Source organism: Trichoplusia ni, chromosome 7 (genome assembly GCF_003590095.1).
Source record: "Trichoplusia ni isolate ovarian cell line Hi5 chromosome 7, tn1, whole genome shotgun sequence".
NCBI classification, from domain to species: Eukaryota; Metazoa; Arthropoda; class Insecta; order Lepidoptera; family Noctuidae; genus Trichoplusia; species Trichoplusia ni.
In genome coordinates this window covers 3,076,824-3,102,729 of record NC_039484.1, presented here as the reverse complement: position 1 = coordinate 3,102,729, position 25,906 = coordinate 3,076,824, and the positions used below count along the sequence as shown (strand labels likewise).

The 25,906-nt window shown below is 34.8% G+C and overlaps 2 protein-coding genes across 5 annotated transcripts; one reads left to right on the top strand and one right to left on the bottom strand.

Moving 5' to 3' along the window:
- LOC113495832 (facilitated trehalose transporter Tret1-2 homolog) lies at positions 1-19,341 on the top strand. The gene is made up of 4 exons (XM_026874802.1): positions 1-267; positions 15,157-15,680; positions 16,526-16,661; positions 17,351-19,341. The coding sequence occupies exons 2-4, from the start codon at positions 15,165-15,167 to the stop codon at positions 18,565-18,567; spliced, it is 1,869 nt and encodes a 622-aa protein (XP_026730603.1). The 5' UTR covers positions 1-267; positions 15,157-15,164; the 3' UTR covers positions 18,568-19,341.
- Positions 19,107-24,212, bottom strand: LOC113495833. Of its 4 annotated transcripts, none has more exons than XM_026874803.1 (5): positions 23,821-24,212; positions 21,406-21,705; positions 20,885-21,062; positions 20,042-20,279; positions 19,107-19,660 (listed from the first exon to the last, which is right to left on the bottom strand). In XM_026874803.1, exons 1-5 carry the CDS (start codon positions 23,932-23,934, stop codon positions 19,528-19,530), a joined length of 963 nt encoding a protein of 320 aa, XP_026730604.1. In that variant the 5' UTR covers positions 23,935-24,212; the 3' UTR covers positions 19,107-19,527. The 4 variants fall into 4 exon arrangements, with proteins under 4 accessions (XP_026730604.1, XP_026730605.1, XP_026730606.1 ...); XM_026874804.1 differs by having other exon boundaries at positions 19,107-19,645; XM_026874805.1 differs by having other exon boundaries at positions 20,900-21,062.
- Positions 24,213-25,906: the final 1,694 nt, after the last annotated feature.

Sequence of the window (25,906 nt, the reverse complement as noted above, 5' to 3'; positions counted from 1 at the left end):
TAAACTATTCTATTATATACCAATTCGATACAATTCCTAGAATTGCGTGTCGCGATATCGACGCGATTGCGTGCACGTCCCATCTCTACGCGATATGCGTACGCGCATCAAGCCGCACTAAGGGTTATGATCCGCCGTCGGCTTCGTCCACCGCAGTCGCTCTCAGACGCGTGATCAATACGGTCGTGTTAACATTACACAAGTTATCAAATACATCGTGCTTTTAAGTGAACTTAATATTCTTACGCCAGTGGTGTGTTTAAAAAGGTTGGTAAATTATTTTTATAGTTATTAAAAATTGTGATAGTTATGTGTCGTGATTTCGAGTCTGTGATACAGTGATATGTGCTAGAAATGTCTAGAAAATTATCTGTATTCGATTTTGGAATTGTAGTTGTATTGTTTAGACAAAACTATTTTATGTCAAGTTATTTTCTTATTTTTATACAATGATAAAGATATTGAATTATGTATAAAATGTGTTTGATATAGTTTTTTTTCAATTGTGCGATTATCTTAGTGAAAGTTGGCTTTAGGTTTTTATGTTTTTAATTTATTACAATCATTAATTTTATTTTAATTTCGCTTTATTATTTATTATCATCCTATATATTTTAATCATCCATGCACCCTAGTTTTAAAGACAAAGGTTTATCGAAATAAATATTATTTGTACAATCTTTAGCATGAGAAGTGTTTTTGCCGAGCAGAAAGAAATTTATATAGAATAGATTAGTATTATTTGCTATAACTAATCAGATAAAACACGAAAAAAATATTACAACTCAAACTAAGTTACCTAATTACTTAGCACAAGATTTTTTGAATGATGAAAAGCAAATTTCTTTCAAAATGAATTTAACAATAGTGTCAGTCACACCTTAAAGGGAAACTATGACTTATAAGTCATTAATTCAATATTTAATTTAAAGAACATTATAACTTCACAATTTAACAATTATTGTATGTTGCTAAGAGGATTAACGTCAAAAAACTAATAAATACTTATTATTTCGACATATTTATTACCTTAATAATTATAATTGATCTTCAGACATTGTTCTACAATTAAAAATCTCAAATTAATGAAATCAAGGTTTTAAAGATTTCGTATTGTGTTACAATTAACACACTTTGTTTTATACATGCTCTGATTGGCTAGTCTTAATTGCGTGACCAGGAATCGAACCGACGACAGGCAGGAACACGTTAGCCTATCTTTAATCTTTAAACGTTTGGTCATACACAAACGCTGGCTATCTTGACACATTATTTTCTAATCTGAAATACTAAATTAACATCTTAATTTACCTACTAGTTCTTGTACAGATTGGTCTATTTACGCCTTTCCTATGCCGCTGAGGACTTTGTTTCGCCCTTTCTTCTTCACAGCTCTCACTTAGGAAATGGTGTAGAGCGAGTGAGTCAGGATGCTTTGTAAAGTAATCTTGAAGTTCAAAAGGTGTTACTTAGTAGCCTAATACTGTTAAACTAACTATAGTTAATTAAAGTGCAAGCTCATGTATGAAAAATCTTAAAACCTTAGTCGTTTGGCTATGAAAACATAATAAATAGACAGAAAAAGCTTTTTAATTTAATCAAAATGAACCAAAGAACAGTTTTCTTTTCCGCAGTTATAAAACACGCAACTTTTAAACAATTAATACGCATGAATGTAATTTAAATTACTAACTGGGAAACCTGAACATGGTGATATAGGACAGTGATATAGGAAGTTTTATGAGTAATAGGTGTTCATTTAAACATACAAATACCTACATAAATAGGTGTAGGTATATAGCTCTCTAACTCTAAATTACAAAATTTTATTTTAACTTCTAAATGTCTAAATCAATTTTGATGTATGGGGTATGTTTAAGATACTTTGAAGTTGAAGAAATAATTATGAATTATTACTAACACTAATGTTCAGTTAAATAACAAAGCACTAGCATATTAATTCATTTCTGTAATATCATAGAAAAACGAAACTTAGTATTGTATACTACAAAGAAACAGTTTTTGTTAAACATTTTGAATTAAATATTTTTTAAATCAAGTAACTGTTTGATGAACCCATCAAACCGGCTTAAACTATCAAATAGTTTGAATAAAACCAAACATTAAGAGTTAAACCTACTAAACAACTAAACGTGATCGCCTGGAAAGCCCTTGAGATAAAAGTAGAGTTATCGAAGTATCATGATATACCTAGGGCTTGAGAATATAACGCACATTGCATGTATACATATAAATTAAACATATGTATGTATGGATATCATATGCAGGTTCAAGTCTGTATTCATAGTGGACAGGTTTTATACTGCTTATGGTAATAGCCTCCGTCTTTAAGGCATGTACCTTAGTGCTATTACTTGAATAACGAAGAAACGAGTTTTGTGAACTAAAATAGATTTTAGTATTAAAGTGCACTCTAATTGTGGAGTAAACGAAAGGCTTAAGACTTGGTTTTGAGTAAAGACGAAAATCTCTACTTATTACTTAGTAATTAGTACAGGATCTATAGACCCTGTGTAGACATATATACACATATAAGCCCTGTATATACTAATAAGACATTTAACACTAGGCATATTTAATATATACCTAAAATTCGGTATCATGATTCAGGGGGGCGTTGTTTCGGAAGGCACGTAAAATTGTGGGTCCCGGCTGTTATTCCTACATCTTTGACAGTCGTTATAGGTAGTCAGAAGCTTGAAAGTCTGACAACCAGTCTTACCAAGGGTATCGTGTAGGCTAGCAAACCTGGGTTGAGGAGGTCAGATAGGCAGTCGCTCCTTGTAAAACACTTGGTACTTAGCTGAATCTGGTAAGGCTAGAAGCCAACCCCAATATAGTTTCTAAAAGGCTAGGCCGATGATGATTATTCAGGGGGGCGTTGTCAGATATCAATTTCACAACAAACGATTTAAATAAATTAAATCCGGAAGTATATGTATAATAATATCATCGTCATTATTAGTCTTGAATAACTGCTGGGTATGCCTGCCTTTGTTTATGCCATTCTCCCCTGCCTCTTGCCTTCCGAAGTCTCGAGTGATGAGATAGGTAGACGATATGAAGAAATCAGGAATATTATGGATGTGAAGGGCAGTAGATAGAGGAGAAAATACATATTATGATAATTATATTTTAGATCGCATCGCAGGGCAAAGGCCTCTCCTTTGTTTTCCAGATCTGTCTATCTCTTAGGTAGTCTAAATATTTCTTGGACATGAGGCGGAAGGCTTTAATCTTAAATAATGTATGTTTTTATACGTACGCACAAGCATCATGAAACCAGTTTATAATAAGTTTAAATCTCACGCGTTTTTATAGTTACGATAAAATCCCATCAATATTAATTGTTAGAAAGTTTGTTATAAAATAGTTTCGTAATATCAAACGAAACAGGCGTTGATGAAAGTTGAGAGGATGTGGAGCTTAGTACATCCTTAAGTAATATTTATGTAAATTGTAAATTTAGTCTTCTGGAAGAACCTTTAAATTGTGGTTTTATGTGACTCAAAATCAAATTACCTAAGAACGATTTCACGAGAATAGGAATACGCTCCAAATCCACTAACTTGTCAAAGGTTCGATCCCCGCTTTGGACAAAGATTTTTGAGTTCCGCGATCCTGTATTAAGTTTACTAACAGGTTCAGCCAAACATAGCGGGTATTTTTGTATCGAGACCTAGTAGAGTTTTACTTAAAATTACAAACTATACGAAAATATCTCTATTACCAAATACAGTAAAGACATTTGACCCAAGTTATTCGAACGGTCTCACTATTCGTATTTATTCCAACGCCCGGGCCGTTTAATAATACAATGCAAAAACATGTTGATCACAAAATGACAATAAACTTTATTTATTACGCCTAAAAAACACGTTACAATCTCTCTTGCGTAAATACATTACTGACTTACAGTGCTAAAGATATTTCAAATTTGTGTCCTGTTCTATGTGTGCGTGCGTTTGACAGCAATTGTTATAAAAGCTTTTTACTTTGTGACAGTGACACACAAATGAAAGCTGTGTTTATACAACGTCATTGTATTAACAACGGTTACCCACACATCGCGACGTGCGCAAAGATGAATTGATTTTATTGTATACTAGCTTTTCGCCCGTCGTCAAGAGAGCTCTTCCAAAGTCCGTATTAAAAACTATCCTATGTTCTTTCTCATGGTCAATTCTATCACTGTACCAAATTTCATTAAAATCAGTTCAGTGATTTAGACGTGAAAGCATAACAGACGGACAGACAGAGTTACTTTCGCATTTATAATATTAGTAGGGATAACATGTATCAGTGTATGTATCGGTTACATAGTAAAGTGTGATTATTACGCAGTGTGACCTAATTACAAATTAAAAGAGAGATAAGTTCGTCACAAGCTAGTATTGTGATCGTCATGTTTTTAATAAGAGTTCAGTGAAATTGTGGGTGGTTATTACATCATTTGAGATATGGTAGAGTTCCTGGGGGGGCTATCACTATCTTTTATAATGAGACTGTTATGATTGTGGAAGCAACAAATCACTCTACACGAGGAAGACTGGTCTTTTTCTTGACGTGCACAGTTACACTTAAATATTGTTTTAACACCAAAATATACAGTCGCCTTCAACTAAAAACTACGCTACGGTTCATATAATTAAAACTTATGTCGGAACGACATAAAAAACTACAAACACAGACGAATTGAGAACCTTTACCTTTCGAAAGTCGGTTTAAAAGGTGCTTGTTCGCTCCTAAGACTAAAGCCATTATTTATCGTTGCTATGCCCAGCAGTGGGACGTTCATATTCTGGTATTTATTATAAATATTCGATTGTTTATCCGCTATTTATGTAAGTCACTTCAACATTTGCTTTCTTACAGGTCTAGTCCTAAGATACGGTAAACTCACATCAATATTTACTCTTAAGTATATTATATTACATGCCAATAAAATAAGATAATGTGTGATTCTATTGTTGTGGCATTTACTCTATATCTGAGATCATAAACTTTATCTTTGTTTTATTAAATATTATTGATAAAATAATATATGCAATGCCCTGCACCAAGTTGTACTTTCCACATTTATATCAAATCAGTATTTACGAGATTATTAGACAATGTTAAATAATTTTAGGCATGTACTACAACAGTTTGCGATCACTAAAAGCTCACCAAAATCTTGAATTACGGATATTTTTAATTAGAGGTAACTTCTTCGCGAATAACTCTACAATTAATGATAGAAATCAGTTGCACTTTGATAGTTAATTGTTCCGTGTAATAGCAGAAATCCTTTCTTCAAAATAACGTGAATTAAAGAAGGAAATATGTAGAGACACCCTGCCACTACCTAAAGTAACTCTAAAGCAATCGTATGATAGAGACGGCGCTCTACATAACGTAGAACTCTATCTCGCTTACACACCGTAAGATTCCCTTTACGAGGTGGAGGCTTCCAGAAATAGATAATACCGCGTCACGATACGTCACGCCTTTCGCTGCGATGTTTTTGTTAAACAAATACAGTCACGCGAGGTTAGCCACAAACTGTGACGGAACGGGTATCAGCTGCATATGATTGATCGCAATATGACCCTACTGGCATAGTTAACTCACTAATTGAACAGGTATTTGTTTTAAAAGATTTGGCACGAATTAAACTTGTTCAACTATTTGTCAATGCAAAATGCAACACAGAAATTCTGACGGAAAACTAATTATTTTTTTACTCTATTTAGTGCCGAAAGTTTTATTCAAAAGACTCTACTTTCGTTATTCCTAAAGTCTTATAGCATCGTTTGGGTAATCAAATGTCATCTCTTTACCATGCTTCTGCCATTAAAATAAAGTCAAAAATTTCTAAGGTTCAAGTTTACAGGCTGTTCTTACCTTATAAGTTCAAGACTACAGGGAAATTTTCAATTCCCGGGCGCAGCAGAAAAGCTGTGGATCTATTTCAGTACATCCTCACGCAATCACTAACTGGTGTTACTGCGATAATTTTAGTGTTATTTCTGTAAGACCTTGCCCATGAACAAGGTCGGAAAACAACTGGAAACGGATTTACTTTGGCTGTCACATAAGTGGAGTACATAGAGACAGGCAGATTAATTTACAAAAATAAGAGGTCAGTAATTTTTTGAAAACTGAATATGGGCTTAGAAAAAAATATTTTTAAAAGCTACGAATGTGATATTAAAAAAAAACCTTATAAAAATAACTCATAATTAAGTTCACTTCCGTTCGCACTTGATTCAATGCTAAACGTTATCTACTTTCCTATTTTAATCCCCAACAACGCATGTATATACACGTGCATCTTGAGTTTATTAGAGAAGTCGCGTGTCGCGAGGCGTGTCATTTATTTTAAACTTTTTACAAGTCGTCTGGTATCGGAGACTGCATTGACTCGTGTACAAAGAGCCTTAATGGAACTAACAAAGGGCTAGACTTATTTTTATATACCATTACATGTTTTTAAGGGAAAGCTTACGATCAAAAATGAGCTTTATAAAAATAATGTGATCTAATAATTTTAGAGATACAGTTCACCTAGCAACTGATAAATGCCTTGCAGTACATTAAGAATTAAACAAAGGTAACAGTATAACAGTATTAGCCAAATTGGACATGTTCGATGCGGAAAGCGGATGTTGGCATGCACGGAGATGAATCCCGCCAAATACAAATACTACTGATCAAAACACAACAGCAGAAACTGTTGCTAGGGATGATAACCGCGAAGTGAACTTATACGAAATGTTCAACAAAGTATTTTTTACTTCTAGCGATTAAAGCCAAAACTTTCGTTTAGGAAAAAATTAACCCAGCGGGATGCCTTAATTATTAAGAAAATGAAATATCAAATCTAATCCATTTACTAATCAATATCAAAATGAATTTGTCTAAATTCAATCTTAAAACTATATCTATCATATAGTATCCTCATTTCCTTTAATTAAGTCTAAGTTAACCAGAAACTTTAGAAAAGAAAATACATGAATATCAGCTAGCAGTGAGTTACAAACTTGCAGCCAAAACAAATGCCCATCTAGACCACCACGACGCACAGTGGGGGGTCGGCAGCTGACTCAGAGCAACTATTTATCTATGTATATATGTACCTATTCATCACAGCAAAACCTGGCAACACTCCAACAGATTAAGGCCGCTCGGACTTCATTAAGAGAAAAGTTTAGAATGATTGGGAAAATTCTTTAATGATTGTTTAAATAATATTGTGAAATACCTAAGTGTTTTATTTTTGATGTTTTGTTTAGCATTATCTAGGTTCATTGAAACGGGGAAAATAGCTTTGGGGTTTTTCCAATTAAAGCCACGTAGAGTTTTTACAAATATAAATGTAAAGACAAATGTTTAAAAAAGCTCTAAAACTCTTTGATTTTTATAAAGAAAATACAAGATAATCGTAATAACTGATAGCCGAGTGGTTTAGTCACTACTCTAAACCCACAGAGCAGGACGTGTCGTTGGTTCGATCCCCGAATAAGAGGAGCATTACTCTGATTGATATACTAATGTTTGTTTTAAGTCTGCCCGGGATCTCTGTGCATGTAACTTGAATGTATGGGTTTAATCATCGATTCATCAAAAAAAAAATAACAAACGTGAAGCTTCGGTTCCAAATTATGTAGGGCCCATACATACGCACAACTTACCTACATATTTCAAGTAGTATAAATAAATGACCAGTCTTTTGTCCATTTCCTATAGTTAACATAACCCACATACCAACCAACATTAAACCAACCGCCATAAAAGTGGATTTTCCCAGCAAAAGTATAAAATTCTATAAATATTTAGCGACAGGCAAACAGGTCGAACCAGTGTATTTACCGTTCACCAACTCAACTGTCATGTGATCACTAAAACTACTTACAAACGAGAAACTAGTCGATGTGATTTGGGCCAAGTTCTGTACCTGTATTCGTTTTGACAAACAGAGAAAATATTAAAAAAAAAATAGTTAAAATAACCTGACAAATATGTGTGAAATACGCTTATTCATTATTTTATTCACTATTTTTATCATAATTACCATAAAATAATACTCTAAGCCCGATAGAAGCATCAAAAGCAAACAAATCAGGTAGCAAATAATGATGAAATTCACTCAACAAATATGCGGTCAATGTTAAACTTGGCCCTCACCTGCCGCGCCCCCAAGCCGATCGTGCGAAACCCGTCAGTAATAACCATTGGTTAGCCTTTACAAATGTTAGGCTAGCATCCAGTCTGACTGCAATGCATGCAATCATATGCATCCTTACGAAATATTGCCTTTCACCTGCTACTAGTAGAATATCGCAACTTGCTGGCAATACCGGTCTCTCAATACCTAGTAACTGGCATAGCAACCGTTTTATTTTAATTCAACATTGCTTGCGTTGACACGTAATTTGTGATTTGAAGTTCACTGACCGACAGTTTATTTTTATTTGATTGTAGATATTTATATGATAGATTTGTTTCGATTAAATAATTTGGATTAGTAAGTCTTCTCATGACTTGGCGAAGTATTTTTGGGAAAAGTTTGAAATACTTCGTGCGTTCAACGTTGAATTCTGAAAAGTTTTTTGTGTGTAAACTATTGTGTTGGTGAATAAAACTAATTCTATCACAGTTATCTATACATATAATAAAATTGTAGAAAAGTGAAAACTGTACATTGAATATTTAAAAAAAAGAATAATTGGAGGGTGGTCTACGAACGATTCCGATACCGAAAATTTGATTTTTAGAATTTTTGTCTGTTTGTCTGTTTGTCTGTTTGTCTGTATGTATGTCCGGAAAGATCTCGGAAAGTACTGGATAGATTTGATTCATATTTTCAGAGAATATCAACAAGAGGTCCGGTCAACATAGTTTTTACTTATTATCTCGCTTTTCGTTACAGGGGGTGAGCAGGAGCCTTTTATATCTATACACAAATATCAAATTATCTCATAAACTACTGAATATATTTCGTTCAAATTTTGCATGAACCTTATCGTAGACATGATACAACAAATATACAAAAACCATAACGCTACTATGCAGGGGGCTTGAGCAGTAAAGTTTTAAATTTTTGGACTCACCCGTAACATCGTGTAATACAATTATGAAGTGTATTTTCACCCCATTGAGTAGTAGGCAGCATGGTCATCAATTTACTCAAAAAACATCACGCTATTTATCTTAAGACTTTTGGCAGAGCAATAATATATTTTTTCGAAAGTAAATCATTTTCACAAAATCAGTCATTTTATTCTCTTTCAAGTCTAATGTAGACCTAGCGCGACAATAATTAAAATAAAAGAAACATAAACTATTAATACTTTTATTATTATTATTTTGATGCAAATGTTACTTCGTAATCGGTACATTCTTGAAACAAAGGAACTTAAATTATTTTTATTTTTATTGGTGTACTAAAATTACTCAAGTTCAAATGTGGAATGACGTAATATGATTTTGTGTTTATTTACGATAGGTGTATATACCTATGTTTTTAGCTCGGTAATGTTGGCGATGCTACTTCAAGATAAACAAATTCGTAGTGACACTCAACCCAAAGCTGCATGTAGTTTACATTGATCTCATCTATAATTATGCATAACAATAAATTACTGAACGACACAGTTAATTATATTACCTTGGTTCATCTGTAATTACTAGCAACAAAAATATAAACTTTCAAACAAAAAAAAGCCTTTCAAACAATGAAATAATGTTTTCTTAAATTTGCAACATTACATAGGCCAAAAGTATTTCGGATAGAAAAGCCCAGAAAACTTGCATAAAAACTTCATAATAGGTACGCAATGTGAAAGATCTGTACGACCAAAGCTATCAATGAATAAGAGCGTACGCTAGAAGGTTTTTGACATTACGTATCTATTGATAGAATAATGTCTACTGATAACTGGGATTTTTCAATATTTTAACGATTTGATTTGTCTACATCCATACATTACAGAGACCGCACACGTGGCCCTTCCAAAGATTCCTTTAACAATTTATTGTAATCTCTACTTATTTAAAATTTTCTTTTTTCGTGGCCTGGTAAAAACAGGGGAAGGAACGAGACTGAATGAGTTTCTGAGATCCCAAAGTTAAGCCGACGAGGATTAGAAACATATTTTTGGAAATTTCTCCAATAAGGCTGATAATAGCGTGTAGCTATCAGCACTTACATCCGTCATACAATGTCTGGAAAATTCATTTTGGCTATCGGTATCGACAGCGTAACCTCATAACCAACCTCATGTAGTCTTTATTTAAGTTCCATTTATGCAGTAGGGATGACGGTATTTTACTTTAATGATCGTCACGTAGGTTAACGAATAAAATACATATTTTTTTTTCACGCTATTTATTTATCAGCAATTTAAAGGCAAATCATGATCAAAACACCAGGGGGCCAAGATAACACGTTTACCAACTTTTTTATTTTGGAAATATTCCAAATGTTTGTGAGGAAGATCAGTTTTAATATTAAGAGGACAATCAAACATAACGTGTTGAGGAAACCGTTTATCTGGGCGCAATTTTGCAAAATCTTATATCTTATGACACTATGTAGCATCCACAGTTACCGAGCCCGACTCTCACTTCACCAGCTCCGTCCACAAAAATAATTTGATATCTTATTTATATCGTCAGAAAACATCGTGTGTGAAAATAACAACTGTCTGGCTATCACTGTTCCTGAGAAACAGCCAGGTGACAGACAGACGAACGGACACCGGGGCCTCAGTAATATGGTTCTGGTTTACCTCTTTGGTTACAGTACAATAATAATTTTATGATTTGTCAAACATGTCTTAACGAACACTCGCACATAATTCACGTTTAAATTAAAATTGTACAATTCGTTCGGAAGCTATGATGTCACAGACAGACAGGCAGGCAGGCAGATATGTCAAAGTTATAAGCCCCTCTTTTTGGGATTAAATAAGAAAAAGTCATTAAAAGAGCTGTGAAATATTTGACACCAGGATAGTATCGAAAAAGATGAAATCTGTTTGATTCAAACATTTGATAGTCTTTGGGCCGCTCAAGATTCATTATAATTTAGAAAAAAAAGCAAGCTTAAAATGTAAAAAAAAGTGTTTCATTTTCAATATTGCATTACATTTTTGCGATGATCGTTATTGTTAAACTTCATAGCTTTTCACATCTTGAAAATCACGCAGACGAAGTCGCGGGCAACAGCTAGTAATTAATATTAAGGTCGTACGACAAATTTGGTTTAAACTTAATACTAGTTAGTTAAATAAGACAAATAACCAGCAACATTAGTTATCACAACTATATCGAAATGATTTAACTGATTACGTAATAAACAGACAAGTTTAATTATGGATGACCCTTGATTAAAATAAACGGTTCTACTCGAGGTTAAGAATTTGTAGTTCACATTACTTTAAATATATTATTTTACATGTCAGACCGTTATTTTAGTTTCTGGAGACAGTTGATTGCAATCATAAAGATAGTAAAAGTTTCTTTCGGAATTCATAATATGACCACGTAGTTTTTTTTTTTATAAATTTTGTGAAATTAATTCATAGTTATTTATTGAATAATGATTTACTTGGAATCGCCCCACTAGTTTCACACTCAACTGGAATTCTTAATCAAAGGCTAGCGCGGCCGTGGTGTCACGAGTCGAACTGGTGTGGGAAAGATGATATGAGGAGATAAATACTGAGGTGAGAAGTCACAGGGATAAATGGTGAATAAAATAAAATGTCAAAGTCTATGGACTAAGAACAGGAAGAAGAAGAGGACAAGAGTGAAGCATTTAGCCAGTTTTTTATGAAAACTGCAGTAAAATGCACTATGCAACCAAAAAATTTTTCTTTCGATAGCAAAATAGGCTGTGCAAGTTTCATCTCCAGTGTAAATCCTGCTCTGCTTACCTATAACATTTCATAAAAGCAAACAATATATTGAAACCACCTATAAATTACCTCATAGATAGTCTAGATTTCTATAATATAGAATTCCTAAATCATGTTACGCAGTATGACGGAGTAACGCAAGCCGCGCCTCTTGGCACGACTCCCGCAGTAGCCGCGGTATGTCTACGTCACGCACATTCTTTCAAAAACCATCAAATACTACGTCAGAATGCTGGCATTGTTTCACAGTTCCTATTTCATCAATGATGTTATTTGTAAACTGTTTTGAATTACCGGATAGGTTCGTTTAAAAATTGCAGGCAAAATAGCGTAATAAAGAAAATTACTGAGACATGGTTTTAGAACTTTTAAAGGTCAAATTAAGTCTAATATCTACTGCCTTAGAATATACAATTGCTAAAATCTATGGAGTTTACAAATCTAAGTCATGATTATTTGAAAAGAGATCCCCAAAGACCAATATCTATTTAATTAATATGATTTTACCACTGCAGTAAGCACACTTTTGCCTGACAATTAACTCTGAAACTACTACTGCTGGGTAAACATCATTAATTACCTTTCAGTAGTCCCGCGCCCTTGCTTCTGTCTGGTAATCCAAACGCGTCAAATGCCTTCATTACAATCATGGTCACCTTCTTCTACTGCTTCTTACGTGATCTAAAGCAATAATCTCTCGTAAAAATTAAAATATCAGAGTCACCCAAAAACAAAATGCTACGTCATTTACATTAGATTAGTCATCTGTTAGCAAAACGGGTATGTTACTACCTATCAAAACCTCACGTGATTTTCGATTAGAAAAAAATCTAGTCTTGAATAAAACATCTGATTTAAAATGCTATCGAAATGAGGGCAATATGCAAATAGCAGTGCTTTAATTATGTAACTTGATAGTTTGTTGCTCTGGGAACTTTAGCTAATAAATAAACGTACCATTAGGATATAATGACATATTAAACATTTTGTCGTAAAATAACATGAATTTTGATGAGTTCTCACGACGGGCTTGGAATGTAGGAACGGTTGACAGGCTACGTGCTAAAGTCGACTTTAACAGCTTTAGAATAGAGATACGGTAAATGGCCATATTTAACTTTTACGCTACGACTTGCCGACGTGTTTTAGAACTTATGTGAATATCGCAGGTGTCTGATGTATCTCCGCGGTCGATGTCTTATGAGTTGCTATGTATCGCCACGACAAAATAAAGAAGGATGAACTATCGTGAAATCACGATCAGATTTAGTCAGAAAGAGTCTGACACTACCCTATTCCTCCCCTAGAAGGAGGGTAGGTATCCTTCTCTCGCCTAGCCAAAAAAATGGTATCTAGCATTTTTTCCTTCGAAAAATATCTGGCTATCGATGATTGCTACGTGGTAATAAATATCTGAATTTTATAGCTCTCTTTTATATCCTTAGTTTACTAAAATGCTTCTTTGTTTAACAAGGTAAATAAAACACAATTCAACAAATTGCCGACACTGATATTATTAATAATAACTTTCGTGTAGAATATTAATCATTATTAATCTTAGCACAGAGTTAGCTATTGTTAAAGGATTGGTCCAAAACTGGTTTGACCATTCCCTTATGAATGTAATTATCCATACAATTATTAATTAAATACTAACATTCAAAAACTCTTCCCCAACTTCATTATTTTACTTAAACCTATGTTTGCTTGTACCAAAACAATGCCACGTGACATCATTAGTGGGATATATGTCAAGTGTATTGTTTATATACAAAACACCTACAACTCGTTACGATTTACAAGTAACAGTCATTACCTTATCTAATACTAAACTATTTAACACACTTTACTAGATACTTAGATCCGTAAAAGGTATTCTATTATAATTTTTATGTCAGTCATCAATTGACATTGTTTCCATATTTCAATTTTGAAATCCTGAAGCCTAACAAGGATACAAAAACAAAATCCAATCTTGATAAAAAATTTACGGTACCAAATTGCACCTTTTTTAAGCCAAGTGCCAAGTGAAAAAATAAAAAAGAACAAAATACAGACGAATTCAGAAACTCCTATTTACTGAATTCGTTTGAAAAGAGACAACGTATAATGCACTGTCACGCTTCCACACACACACACACACACATACATACTCAGAGAGCTGACGTTAAGCAACATTTTCCTCCCCCGTTTCCCCGTCTGCTGGACATAGGAACAGATTCCGTATCAGTCACATGACCCTTGTTTACTGACCTCAAGTTTATCACCAACTCTTAATTAGTTCGGCACCAGGCGACCGTGCGATCACATTAATGCTTAGACGTACTTAGTTTTTTTTGGCTTTATGTCATCATAAACACTGATTAGTTGGATCTGTACACACCCACATTTACTTCCTTGTCTTATTTATTGTTATAATCTTAGTTTTATATCTAGTTCACGATCGGATTTGTGTGTGCAGATTCGAAGCGAGAATTTGTAAACTACTACCAATGGACGAAAAAGCTAGTAATAGTAAAAATCTGAAATAACCAACCAAAGTAAGCAAAGAGAACAATGGTCTGAATTAGGAGCCAACGACTCGATTTTACAATCCAATTGTGTAATTAAGTTTAATATTATTAAAGATTATGAAAGTAAAGCAATGGAATTAGGTGAAATAACAATCAATTAAGAAAGAATCAATCAAATAAATGTAAAGTTAGTTCAGTCATTTATATGAACGTATTCATAACATAATACAAATCGATACTACTATATATTAACGCTTACAATAAACCAGTTTAGTGGATTAGCATTGAACCCTTTATTGCACAAGACATGCAAGCCATTGTTCTTGCTAGTACACTGCACTTGATCAATTATATGACACATCGTTTATTACATAGCCTCAGACAATTTTCCACTTTAGGAAATCGACGGTACATTAGAATGGAAATCTAAAAAACAAACAATGAAGTGACAAATATTTTTGAAATTATGTAATGTATGAGCAATGAGCAGATCGGCAATATAAATACAGTTATCTCTGAAAGATAGTAATAACAAATAAAGGTTTAGCAAATAATATGTCTGGATATGATGTCAAGTGCAATGCTGAATCTTAGATAAGGAAACGAATCAATGTGTATATGTCTAAGTTAGATAACTAAATGCACGACTATCAATAGCATCATATTATATAATATTGATTTACGTATCACTAAAACCAATATTTCTTTGCTTACAGAATAAGATATGGCTAAGAGTGAAAACGGAAAAGAAGATCAAGCAAAAACGTTCGAAAACAACAACGCTGTTTCTGATGAACAAAACTTAATAACTGACTCCCCTAACTACATCACTCAGGATAAGAACAAGAATGAGAATGTTGCTGGAAATGAACCACAACAAGTTGATGTTAAAGAATTAAAGCAGAAACTAGAACAAGACAATGTCGATAAGAAAACTGATGTCGCTGTCAACAATTCAAATAAAGTCAACGATGATGATGATGCACCAACTATAGTGATGAGTGAAGAGACCAGAAAGCTAGAAAACCTCAAAAATGCAAGCACAAAAAGTTTTGGAGATTTCAAAATTATGGAAGACAGGAAAGATGACAAGAGAACATCCAGAAGAATGTCTAATTACCTACAGAATATTCAGATGACAAACTCTTCTTTGGGACTGACTTTGAATGGAGAGAAGAAAGACACATCTCTGCTTACTGACTCTAAAACTGTCGTCCGATATTCGCCGTTGTGGAAACAGGTAAAATGTCACTTTATTTTTTCAATATGTTATTTAACAGAAATCGTCAAAGATTTAAAATGATAGCAAAGCACGGCTTTAAGAAGCTTATTATAAATGGAATTGTTTTGTAATTTACACATAATTTCGTAATACTATCAACACCAGCTGATTTGATTTCTGCAATTATTTCTACCTTCTTTTAAATGCAATTGGGAATTCGGTCATGGTCTCATTTCACGTAAACAAACATCTTTGACACGGATTTTAAAAGTCCAAATAATCATCCGGTTTCCTTTTATTTCTCACCAAGGTGTGAAGGTCAGTCGACTGACCATTCTTTGTAAAGTAGTGGAATAATTTCCAGAATAATACAATACCATACTTTCTTTCTTTCTTTACCTGTACCTATACCTACTGTATGCTATGACTTAAACGGAAAAGATCCATCAGATCTGGTCGTGCTTTGAATTTTCCCACGAAATTGTAAATTAACTTACATTCAGAGTTTAAAATACACGATTCCGCAAAACTATTCTCTAGAATGAGTTCAACAAACCATTTGAATTATTTATGGGTAGACATAGACCAGTATATGGGATCGATTTCTTTACTATACTCGAAAGTCATCGTGACTGTTGACACTTTCTTGTGATTAAACAAGTCAACATGGCTTATAACCTGCTTATCATGAACTAAATTATCAATGAAATCTTCTTAACCGGCCCTTAAAACTCAAATTCACAATGCCTGATGAAACGTCATCACCGAATCAGTCAGGGAAACCTCCAAGCAGGTGTGACGAATAAAAATGTATTATCAAAAGTACAACGACATGAAATCTTAATAGGAGACGTGTATTTCAGACGTTGGCAGCTTCGGTACCGATCCTACTGACCTTCGTCAATGGTCTGACGTCTGGCTACTCTGCGATCTTGCTGCCGCAGCTGAAGACAGATAATGGACCCATCCCCTCTGATGAAGACACCGCATCCTGGATAGGTTGGTACAAATTATTGCCACCTTATGTTAGTGGGTAGAGTACAAGTACTGTGTAAGGTCAAGGTGCAGAGAAATTAACACATAGAATGAATTAAAACAATGCACAAAATTTTTTATATTTTTAAAATTTGGTAAAGTGACGTGTTAGAAAACTAGAACTTGAATTACTTGCGTGTTTAACTCTTTTATACAATTTTTTATGCAAATTTCGCCATTAATAAATAGTATCAAAAACCATGAGCCGTCTATAGGCATTTTATTCATTAATTTATTTTATTACTGAAGTAACAACAAAAATTAAAATAGAAATTCAAAATATTAAAACGACTCGTACTACTACTGTTTGAAATAACAATTGGCATTTGTTCATGGCTATTTAATAAAATATTTGCAAATTCCACTATACTGAGATAAATCTCAAACAGTGTGCGTGATTTTTAATCATCATAATTATCAACTATGACTCTACATATGTAATAAGGCGATGCGTAATTTTATCATGTTTGTCCTACTTAAGCTGTCTTATTAATTAAATAGAACAATTAACTGCTGCTATATTGTTAACTGACAACATTTGAACGATTTTTTAGCATATTAACAGCAATGGCTTCAGGATTTTATGCTTTAGTTTCCTTGATTTGAGATCTAAGCAAGTGAATTTCATTTGATACAATGTTGTTTCTTTACAGCGGCTATGGCGGCTCTTCCGATGGCTCCCGGCTGCCTGGTCTCCGGCTGGATGATGGAGAAGTTCGGGCGGCGCACCTCCCACTACATCACCTGCGTCCCTATGATCGTCGGTTGGATCCTCATCGCCTCCTGCAACAACCTCGGCCTCATGCTCATCGGCCGCTTCTTCACCGGCCTGTGCGCTGGCCTATTCGGACCTCTCATCCCAGTCTACATCGGAGAAACTACAGAACCTAGATATAGAGGATTCTTCCTTGCCGGCGTGTCATTAGCCATAGCTCTAGGAATCTTAGTCGCACACATTATAGGCACGTTCGTACACTGGCAGTACACTGCTATGATTTGCTGTGCATTCCCAATCGCAGCTGTTGGCTTACTCACTCTGATCCCAGAAAGTCCTACCTGGCTGATATCACAAGGAAGAATTGATGAAGGAGTGAAAGCTTTCTACTGGTTAAGAGGTTTTGGAGATGATGCAAAAAAGGAATTGAAAGCAATTATTGATAATAAGAAAGCCGCAGACAATGCGCCGCGTATGACAAGAAGAGAAAAACTAGCAAGCCTGAAGAGTCCTGAACTATTAAAACCTTTAGCTATCATGATTATGTTCTTCGTTACTTGCCAATTTTCTGGAGTGAACGCGGTTGCATTTTACTCTATTGAAATCGTCGAGAAGGCCGTTGGGAAAGGCATAGACCATTACCTTGCCATGCTCATTATAGATTCACTAAGAGTCGTCATGTCCGTCATAGCGTGTATAATATGCAAGCAATACGGCAGGCGACCTTTATGCTTTATCAGCGGCATTTGGACCTCAATATCCATGATCGGGCTATCAATGTTCCTTTATTGGAAGCCAGAAAATATGTCATGGTTGCCATTGTTGTGCCTGATGTGTTACATCTGCGCTATATCGATAGGGCTGGTTCCGTTACCATGGATTATGTGTGGAGAGGTGTTCCCGACTAAAGTGCGAGGGTTAGGGTCTGGCATCAGTTCAGCCACGACGTTCGTTGCATTCTTCACAGTGGTCAAAACCGCTCCCGGTATGATGAGTAACTTTGGCGAAGTGATAACCTTCCTGTTCTACGGTGTGGTAGCCTTCGTAGGAACTGTTATAATGTACTTTATATTACCAGAAACGAAAGGCAAGAGCTTGCAAGAGATTGAAGACAGATTCAAATTTGGAAAGAGACCGGCTGGACCTAAAGTATAAATAGTAGAGTGTATAAACTTGATGGTGCTGATAATGTTAAAGACGGAACGAGCAAGAATGAATGAGAATGTACAAATATAGAATGTGTTGTTCGCTATAAGCGATATAATATAAAAAGCTGTGATATTTAGGTAGTCAATTAATTAAGTTGGAGTTTGTCTCCAAATCGTAATGCCTGTTGTGGGAAGCGAAGGGAACTAAATCAAATATATCTCGGTATTTAAAAGACAAAGAGTGATATTTATAAGAATTGTTATTCCAATTTATATTATATTTACACGCTACGCGATAACTTTATGAATGAATATGTTATGATGTACTTTAGGACAGTTTTGTAACATTCCATGTTTAAGACGAAATGTTTAGGATAGCAACACTGGTATTTATGTGGGTTCGTGTGCTTAACTGTTTGTTTCACAATCTCTTTCCAAAATGCCCGAGTTGTCTGCGCAGTAACTATTATGTGTATATTTAATCAAATTAGTTACATCTATGGGTAAACGCCAAAGAATTTGGGATTATATCAAATAAACAACTTATTAATGTAGAAATAACATTTATTATTACAAATTGGTAACAAAACTGAGATTAAAATAGTGTCTATGAATGGCACATTATTTAGTTAAGTTAAATATAATAATTATTAAATGCATTTCGGTACTCATTCTGTCATACAACTTAAGTACTTGGAATCAAATGAACTTGTTTTTTTTGTAATTTCTTGTATGTACATTATTAGTTATATTAATACAATCATCCTTAATGAAAATTTAATTGTTTGTTATTATTTTCGTTTCGTTTTCCATATCCAAAGCGTTCTTCCATTGATGTCCTGTCATTGGCGATATCAGACACGTCTAAATGTGTTTTGAATCCCAAAAGCGAAGTCTGGCAACAGCGCAGTCGTAGTTCTCAGTGATTCGTAAAATTTCGTCCAATGACAGGTGAGATGTTCGTGGTTTACTTGGACCTTGGCTTGACCAGCCGAGATGCTGGTGGGGCGAACTTGGTGAAGCCTTGCTGGTCGAACACTGGCAGAAGATCACGTACCCTGGCCGAGACGGTTCCTCCCGTGACCCTGGGGACAACCAAACTTTAACACCATGTTAAAATTGTGCTTGTGCTCATACTTTTTTTGTGAGAGTGTGCAGTTCGAAATGAGTAAGTAGGTCAAACTTAAAGAGAGTTCAATCGAATATCATTACATTAAGATGATTTAGTTACTAGTCAGTAACGGAGTTATTACGTTTTTAATGTAACAAAAAAATAACCAATAATCTCGATTTTCAAGCAGTAGAAAAATCAGTTTCCTTTAATAATTTTACGTACCATGAGAATCCCACGAGGAAACGGTACTTACTACAATTATGATTGAAAACACAAAATGATGTTCAAACTGCTCATATAGAACCATTCATTAAAATTTGAAAAGTAGCCTGAAGGCGCACTTAAGATAGAATTACTTTTAAAGTACCTGCTGGGCTTGATAAGTTTCGCGGCCTGCGCCGGAGTCGCGAGTTCAGTAGGAAAGAACGTGGCTCCGTAGAAGTCAAGTCCGTTCTGCAGCAGGATGTTGGCTTCCTCGATGCTGGCGAGGGTGACGCGGATGACGCTGGTGGCCTCCTTCGGGATCATGCTGCTGACCAGCTCGCCGTCAATGGTCGTGAGGGCGCGGGAGGATGTCTTCTCCAACGGCTTCGGAGTGGAGGTTCCTGAAGTAGGATGGATAGGGCGATAGAATTCATAAGAAATGTAATAGAGAATTTTTGGATGTAAGAACTGGTATTTTAAGTCCTTCATTTGTGAAATGAGGTAGAGTTTTGAAACAGAGTGCATGCGAACTGCTTTTGCGTTCAGCTACATCTACGATACACGAAAAGCATTAAATCACAAGTAAAGACATACTGGCAGAACTACTTAGCATGCACATAATAATAGTAGACTTATTCACAATTGTACAGTAGGAGTAAATTAATTATCCAAAATGGTACTATTATGAAAGTATTTTATTGAAATGATACAGCAAAATACAACTCCACAAAATACATTGCTTTTCTATCTGCCTTAGGCCATCCATGTACATTATTTCATGGAGAAGGCGTGGATATACCCTGGTAAATATCCTATCACATTTAAGATTAAAGTTCTCAACAAAGCCTCTGCATGGTGGACCTATGTCAATATAAAATTACTTTTTAGCAAAATTAATTTACTCGATATGTATGACAAAACTATCAGGCGTTTACGAGATAAAGGAATCATAAATAACTACAACTACAAGCATTAAGCAAAAGAAGAAAAGGTGCGATACTGGTACCTATAGAGTACCAACCAGTGTTTCCATCCTTGGGCGAGCCGCTGAAGTGCAGCCTGACCACCTCGACGACGGAGGTGAACTTGTAGAGGGCGTGTCGGACGTCCTCCTCCGGCACCTCGTCCGGGATGTCGTACACGTAGATCGTGAACGTCTTCTGAGGCCTGCATGGGATCGCGATCTAGAAGACCAGGGTGTGTCAGAAAATGAACTCTAATTCAGTTGAGGAAGGTAGAATTTTAAAAGGAAAGCGGAAAAGGTGGCTCTAGAAAAATGTTTACTTAGCATGGACTAGTAATTTGAGGAAACAACTAAAAAGATTAAATCAAAATATTGAACACATACTCTGAGATAGATCGTGATTGTTGGCATATACATTTTGATATAGTATAGGCGAAGGGCGAAGAGGAAAATTCTAATAAAGTAATCTCAGTATAATAGAATGAGAAACAGAAAAGGAGAGAGGCGATGTAGAACCAAGCGAAGTTACAGAAATAGCGTTTTAGAAATATCAAACCAATTACCTTCCTATAGAACCTGGAGCCGGTAACTTTATGGAAACCTTTCTTGAAGACCATCTGGTAGTCATCAACGCTGGAGAATTTAAAGAGGATGCCGGTAGCGGTCTTCGTGAGGGAGAAGCAGCCTTTGAACTCCATCTTCTCGCAAATGGCTGAAGCCTTCTCCATGCTGAGGCCGTGCGAGGGAGTGAGGAGGAAAGCGCCCTTGGTCAGGAAGTGCTCTGAGTCCGAGATATCGGACTCACTCTCTCCGCCCTTCATCAGAGTATGGATCTGTTCCTTCCACATGTAAGAGTCTGACATCTGGCAAGGATATCAGTCATGTTTTACTTTTTGCAAATTTAAACAAATATTTTACTAAAAAGTTTAATTTATCTAAGATTGATCTTTATCTTGTATATGTATGCATTAAATCGTGTAGGACCCTGTGAACGATATTTTATCTGAAATTACCTAAACAGTTTCAATTAGTCATTAACCATCCATAGACAATAGGATAAACTACTGTACACCCATAACAAGACAACTATTAGTCCTCCCATCAATTTAACCTATTCCTAATCGATTTATGAATGATCGAGAAAAATACTAATAAGAATACAATAGATCCAATGAATAGTGTTGCGACAGTAATGATCTATAATTGCGTTCTGGATCGCTGAGCATAGGGTGCGCGTGCGCAAGAAATGCTCCCACCTTGATTGTAGCATTGTTCTTTTAATTTCCGGCTGTCAAAAGTTTCAGGACGATTTATCATTATGAATTAGTATTTGAAAAGAACTAGATTATTGGCATGGCTAATTGCGTAACATATGTGATATTTTTTGTACCTAATTGGACCGCATCTTCGTTAGCACTGGTAATAATGAAAAAAAAAACAACTATCACAAAGCGGACTCATTAAAATCCTTAAATCGTAATTATCACCATATAGATCGCAATACATTGCGTGGGAGGCACCCAATTATAAGAGACGTTACACACAAAACCGGCAATGTATAATTACGTAGTTTGGAAGTGGGCGGGTTGGATGAAAACAGACAAAATTGCCGTCAATTGCCATACATTGGTACAGAGATCTATAAAACCAAATATGGTATAAATTGGTGATTCTCATTAATTGGTTAATTCCTATAGTGTGACTCGACCAGTATTTATTGAACCAATTTTAGACCAGATGGGAACTTTAGAGAGGGCTATCAAGCTTTTAATTAAAAAGATGTAATTAGTTAATATTTGGCCTTCAGTAAATGGGTTAAAGATAATTATGGGTAGGCTTTTTAGCATCTGTATCCTATGGTTTCCCATAAAGGGGCAAAATTGAAATTAAATCTTTTACTAATGGTAATATTATGTATGGAGTTACTAATTATGGCGTAGGTGCTATTGGTGGTCTTATTTATTTTTGGTTTCCTTGTAAAATAAATACTCAAATTACATATAAGGGTATACGCAATTTCCACTTCCAATAGATCTACTTTGAATAGTGCAGTGAAAGTGAACTCAAACAAAAAGGTTAATACCAAGATAACAGGAATTCAAAATGATAAATAGATCAAATAAACTATTTTACAAAAACAATTGAATATTTTCAAGACACAACAAGATTTAGTTACCGAAGCATCAAAATCAAAAAGGTTTCATTTCAAGCAGGCCGCTATCAAACGTTACGTTCACTTTTAAAACGATACTGTAAGTGCTCTAGATGCACGGTTCTAAAATGTCATTCCTATGGACTATAAGTACAACATACTTTGGAAGGTTATGGAGTATAATCGTCTACATCTAACAAGTTTTACGAATCAGAACATAAAGGAAAGTAATGAATGGGATAATGCATTAATGTTTAGTAATTATAGCCACGATGGCGTTGTGAAAAATTACTCTTATTACGAAATATAAGGGAATGATGTAAAACGACAGAAACTTTAGGAATAACATAGCTAATGGGACTTTGGCAAAAATGCTTCACACACTATAGAGAATATAGATTCCATAGAATATGGAACTACAATATTAAGCCTAACTATGAAGATGTGATTGTAGAGATACGTTTTGTAATTGCTACTAAATTTAGAAAACTTATCTTTAGAATCACAGCTATACATAGTCCATGTTATTCGGCGATATATATTTTCCAAAAAAATGCGTTATTTTTAACAGCCAAATTAATTAAAACACAAAAATTCAATGTGACCACAAAAATGAAACATTATTTTTTAATGAAGTGGCTTACAATAAACTATATCGAAAGAAAATTATTAAAGAATATATTTCAACCAAAATAAAATTCAAATTCAAAGGAATTATCCCAAAACAACACACAACTTAAGCTTCACTTCCGAACTTACTTTAAAAGCTCAAAATTCCCTAAACCGTTTACCCTGACCGAACTTCTACTTCTATTCTATGACTGACCTGTCTTCCTTTATCGTTGTTCTTCTTCTTGGTGCCCGTGGGTGTCTGCGACTTGTCTTCCTCCTGTCTGCTGGCTGTATGCTCGGTGTCTGATGCGCCTTCTGCTAGGGACATATTGTGTCTGACGAAGACGCTCGTCCGCCGTCAGTTTTCGTTGGAGAATGAGCGCTATTGAAGCGTGGAGGACCACTCCTTGGTGGGTGAGGTTTGGGGAGGTGTGGAGACGTGTTTTGTTGATTTTATTTTTTGTGGGAGGGATTTTTGGTGTTGATTTTTTTGGGAGATTTATCCCAGGACAAATGCAAAGATTTGTGGAGTTAATTTGCTTTTCGACGAATGATGTTAATTTTTTTTTGATGATATCATCGTAAAATGTTAAAAACTGAAAGTAGGTATAGCATAAAAGTAATAATTCAGTAAAAATACAGAATTTTAGCTACCTGCCGAATTACGAATGTAAATCTAAAAACGTGCCGATACATGTATGGTTGCTAAGGATACTTCAACAGGTGCTGTCAAGTTTCAGGCAAGTTCCTGAAAAAATAAAAATCACATGATTATCAGAATTTAGGTAACATTCACCTGAGAAATTCTCGGGTGTGTTTTGTCGTTGAAGGCTCAAAACTTAAACCCACAAGTTCGACTTGGTTTTGACCGCTTTTCTTATATCAACCATAGTCAAAAAACAGTCTTAAAAAAATACAAACCTAATAAACAACCTACGCAAAAAATCCTACACCACCAATACCGACTCCATAGTTTTGGTTTAATTTTTATTACAGGAACTACTGTTAGCATCATGTACCGAAGTCGCTGTGTCGTAACTGTGATAGCTTTGCTGTAACGGACCCTGTACACACGATGTCATCAATTATAACCTTAAGTGATAGATTATATACTGATGGATATAGGACTGGACCAAATGACGCCTTCCTAACCCTGGATTATTTCCCTAGTTGGTAAGTTTATTTGTAAAACAACGTTTATAACAAGAAGCAAGGAATCGAAAAAAATGAGATAAAATAAAATACATTTTCTGATGGATTTTTTGTCGTACCCATATTGTATGAGTACGACAATTACAATTAATTGATGTAATAATCATATTTCACTGATGTATGTTAATCCATTTGATGAAACATTTGTGAAATATTGAGAATGAAATTCAAGGGTACAACATAATTCTTGAAATTCTACCTGAATGTCAAAACGAGTAACTATTATTATAAACAAATAGTCCAACATTAAAAACATTTACAATACAGTATCATATTATTGCGATTTCCATTCATTACGTGCGTGGTTAATACCAAAATGAATAAAAACAATTGAATTCCACCGCCTACGACTAAACAAATTAATTTTATGTAATGTTCAACAATCAAAGAAATAGTTTAATTTGTATGTGTGTATGTGTGCGTTAGAGAATTAGATTTAGTGTTATTAATATTGTTGTGGAAGGGAGACAGGGCCCCGATTCTGCTATTTTACAATGGCCGATGAATGAATGGCAATTGGATTAAATTTGATATTATTCCAATTCTCTTAAGCAATACAATAATTGGAAGTTAATTGTATTGACCTTGAGTGTACCGTCTCGTACTAAATTTACAATTATTGTGTAGAAAAATGCTTAAGAGAAAATTGTCATTTTAAGCCAAATTTCATTCATTCATCGGCCGCTGTAAATAGCAGAATCGGGGCCCTGGGCACTAGTTAATGCATAGTGGTGTCCCGCTTACTAAAAGGTGACAGCCAATTTGGGAATTTGTTGTCAAATCAAAAGTTATTTATTCAAAATAAGCTACTAGGACTTTGGCTTGTATGCTAAACTCCCTTTCTGAGCTTAAATGCTACCTAGAATTTCTTGATTTTCAAATAGACAGCACCCAGATTTGCCCACCCTTTACCACTTCACAAGTACTTTTGCTGCGAGACATGAAACGGGGCAACAACATAAAAAATAAAATAATTAGTAAACTTACCGTAACATTAACAAGTTATTGTTGTAATTGTATTAAATTATGTTAGGTACAATAACTAGCATTACGATCTTTATCTACTAATTGGATATTTAAATCGTTAG

What these genes read in the sequence shown, in the direction of transcription:
- LOC113495832 (XM_026874802.1), top strand. Translation starts at nt 15,165, where the DNA reads ATGGCTAAGAGTGAAAACGGAAAAGAAGATCAAGCAAAAACGTTCGAA. An exon ending in ATTCGCCGTTGTGGAAACAG is followed by an intron (nt 15,681 to 16,525) that starts GTAAAATGTCAC and finishes CGTGTATTTCAG; the next exon opens with ACGTTGGCAGCTTCGGTACC. An exon ending in AGACACCGCATCCTGGATAG is followed by an intron (nt 16,662 to 17,350) that starts GTTGGTACAAAT and finishes GTTTCTTTACAG; the next exon opens with CGGCTATGGCGGCTCTTCCG.
- LOC113495833 (XM_026874803.1), bottom strand. Translation starts at nt 23,934, where the DNA reads ATGTCCCTAGCAGAAGGCGCATCAGACACCGAGCATACAGCCAGCAGA. An exon ending in CACTGGTTGGTACTCTATAG is followed by an intron (nt 20,280 to 20,884) that starts GTACCAGTATCG and finishes ATCCTACTTCAG; the next exon opens with GAACCTCCACTCCGAAGCCG. An exon ending in AAACTTATCAAGCCCAGCAG is followed by an intron (nt 19,661 to 20,041) that starts GTACTTTAAAAG and finishes ATGGTGTTAAAG; the next exon opens with TTTGGTTGTCCCCAGGGTCA.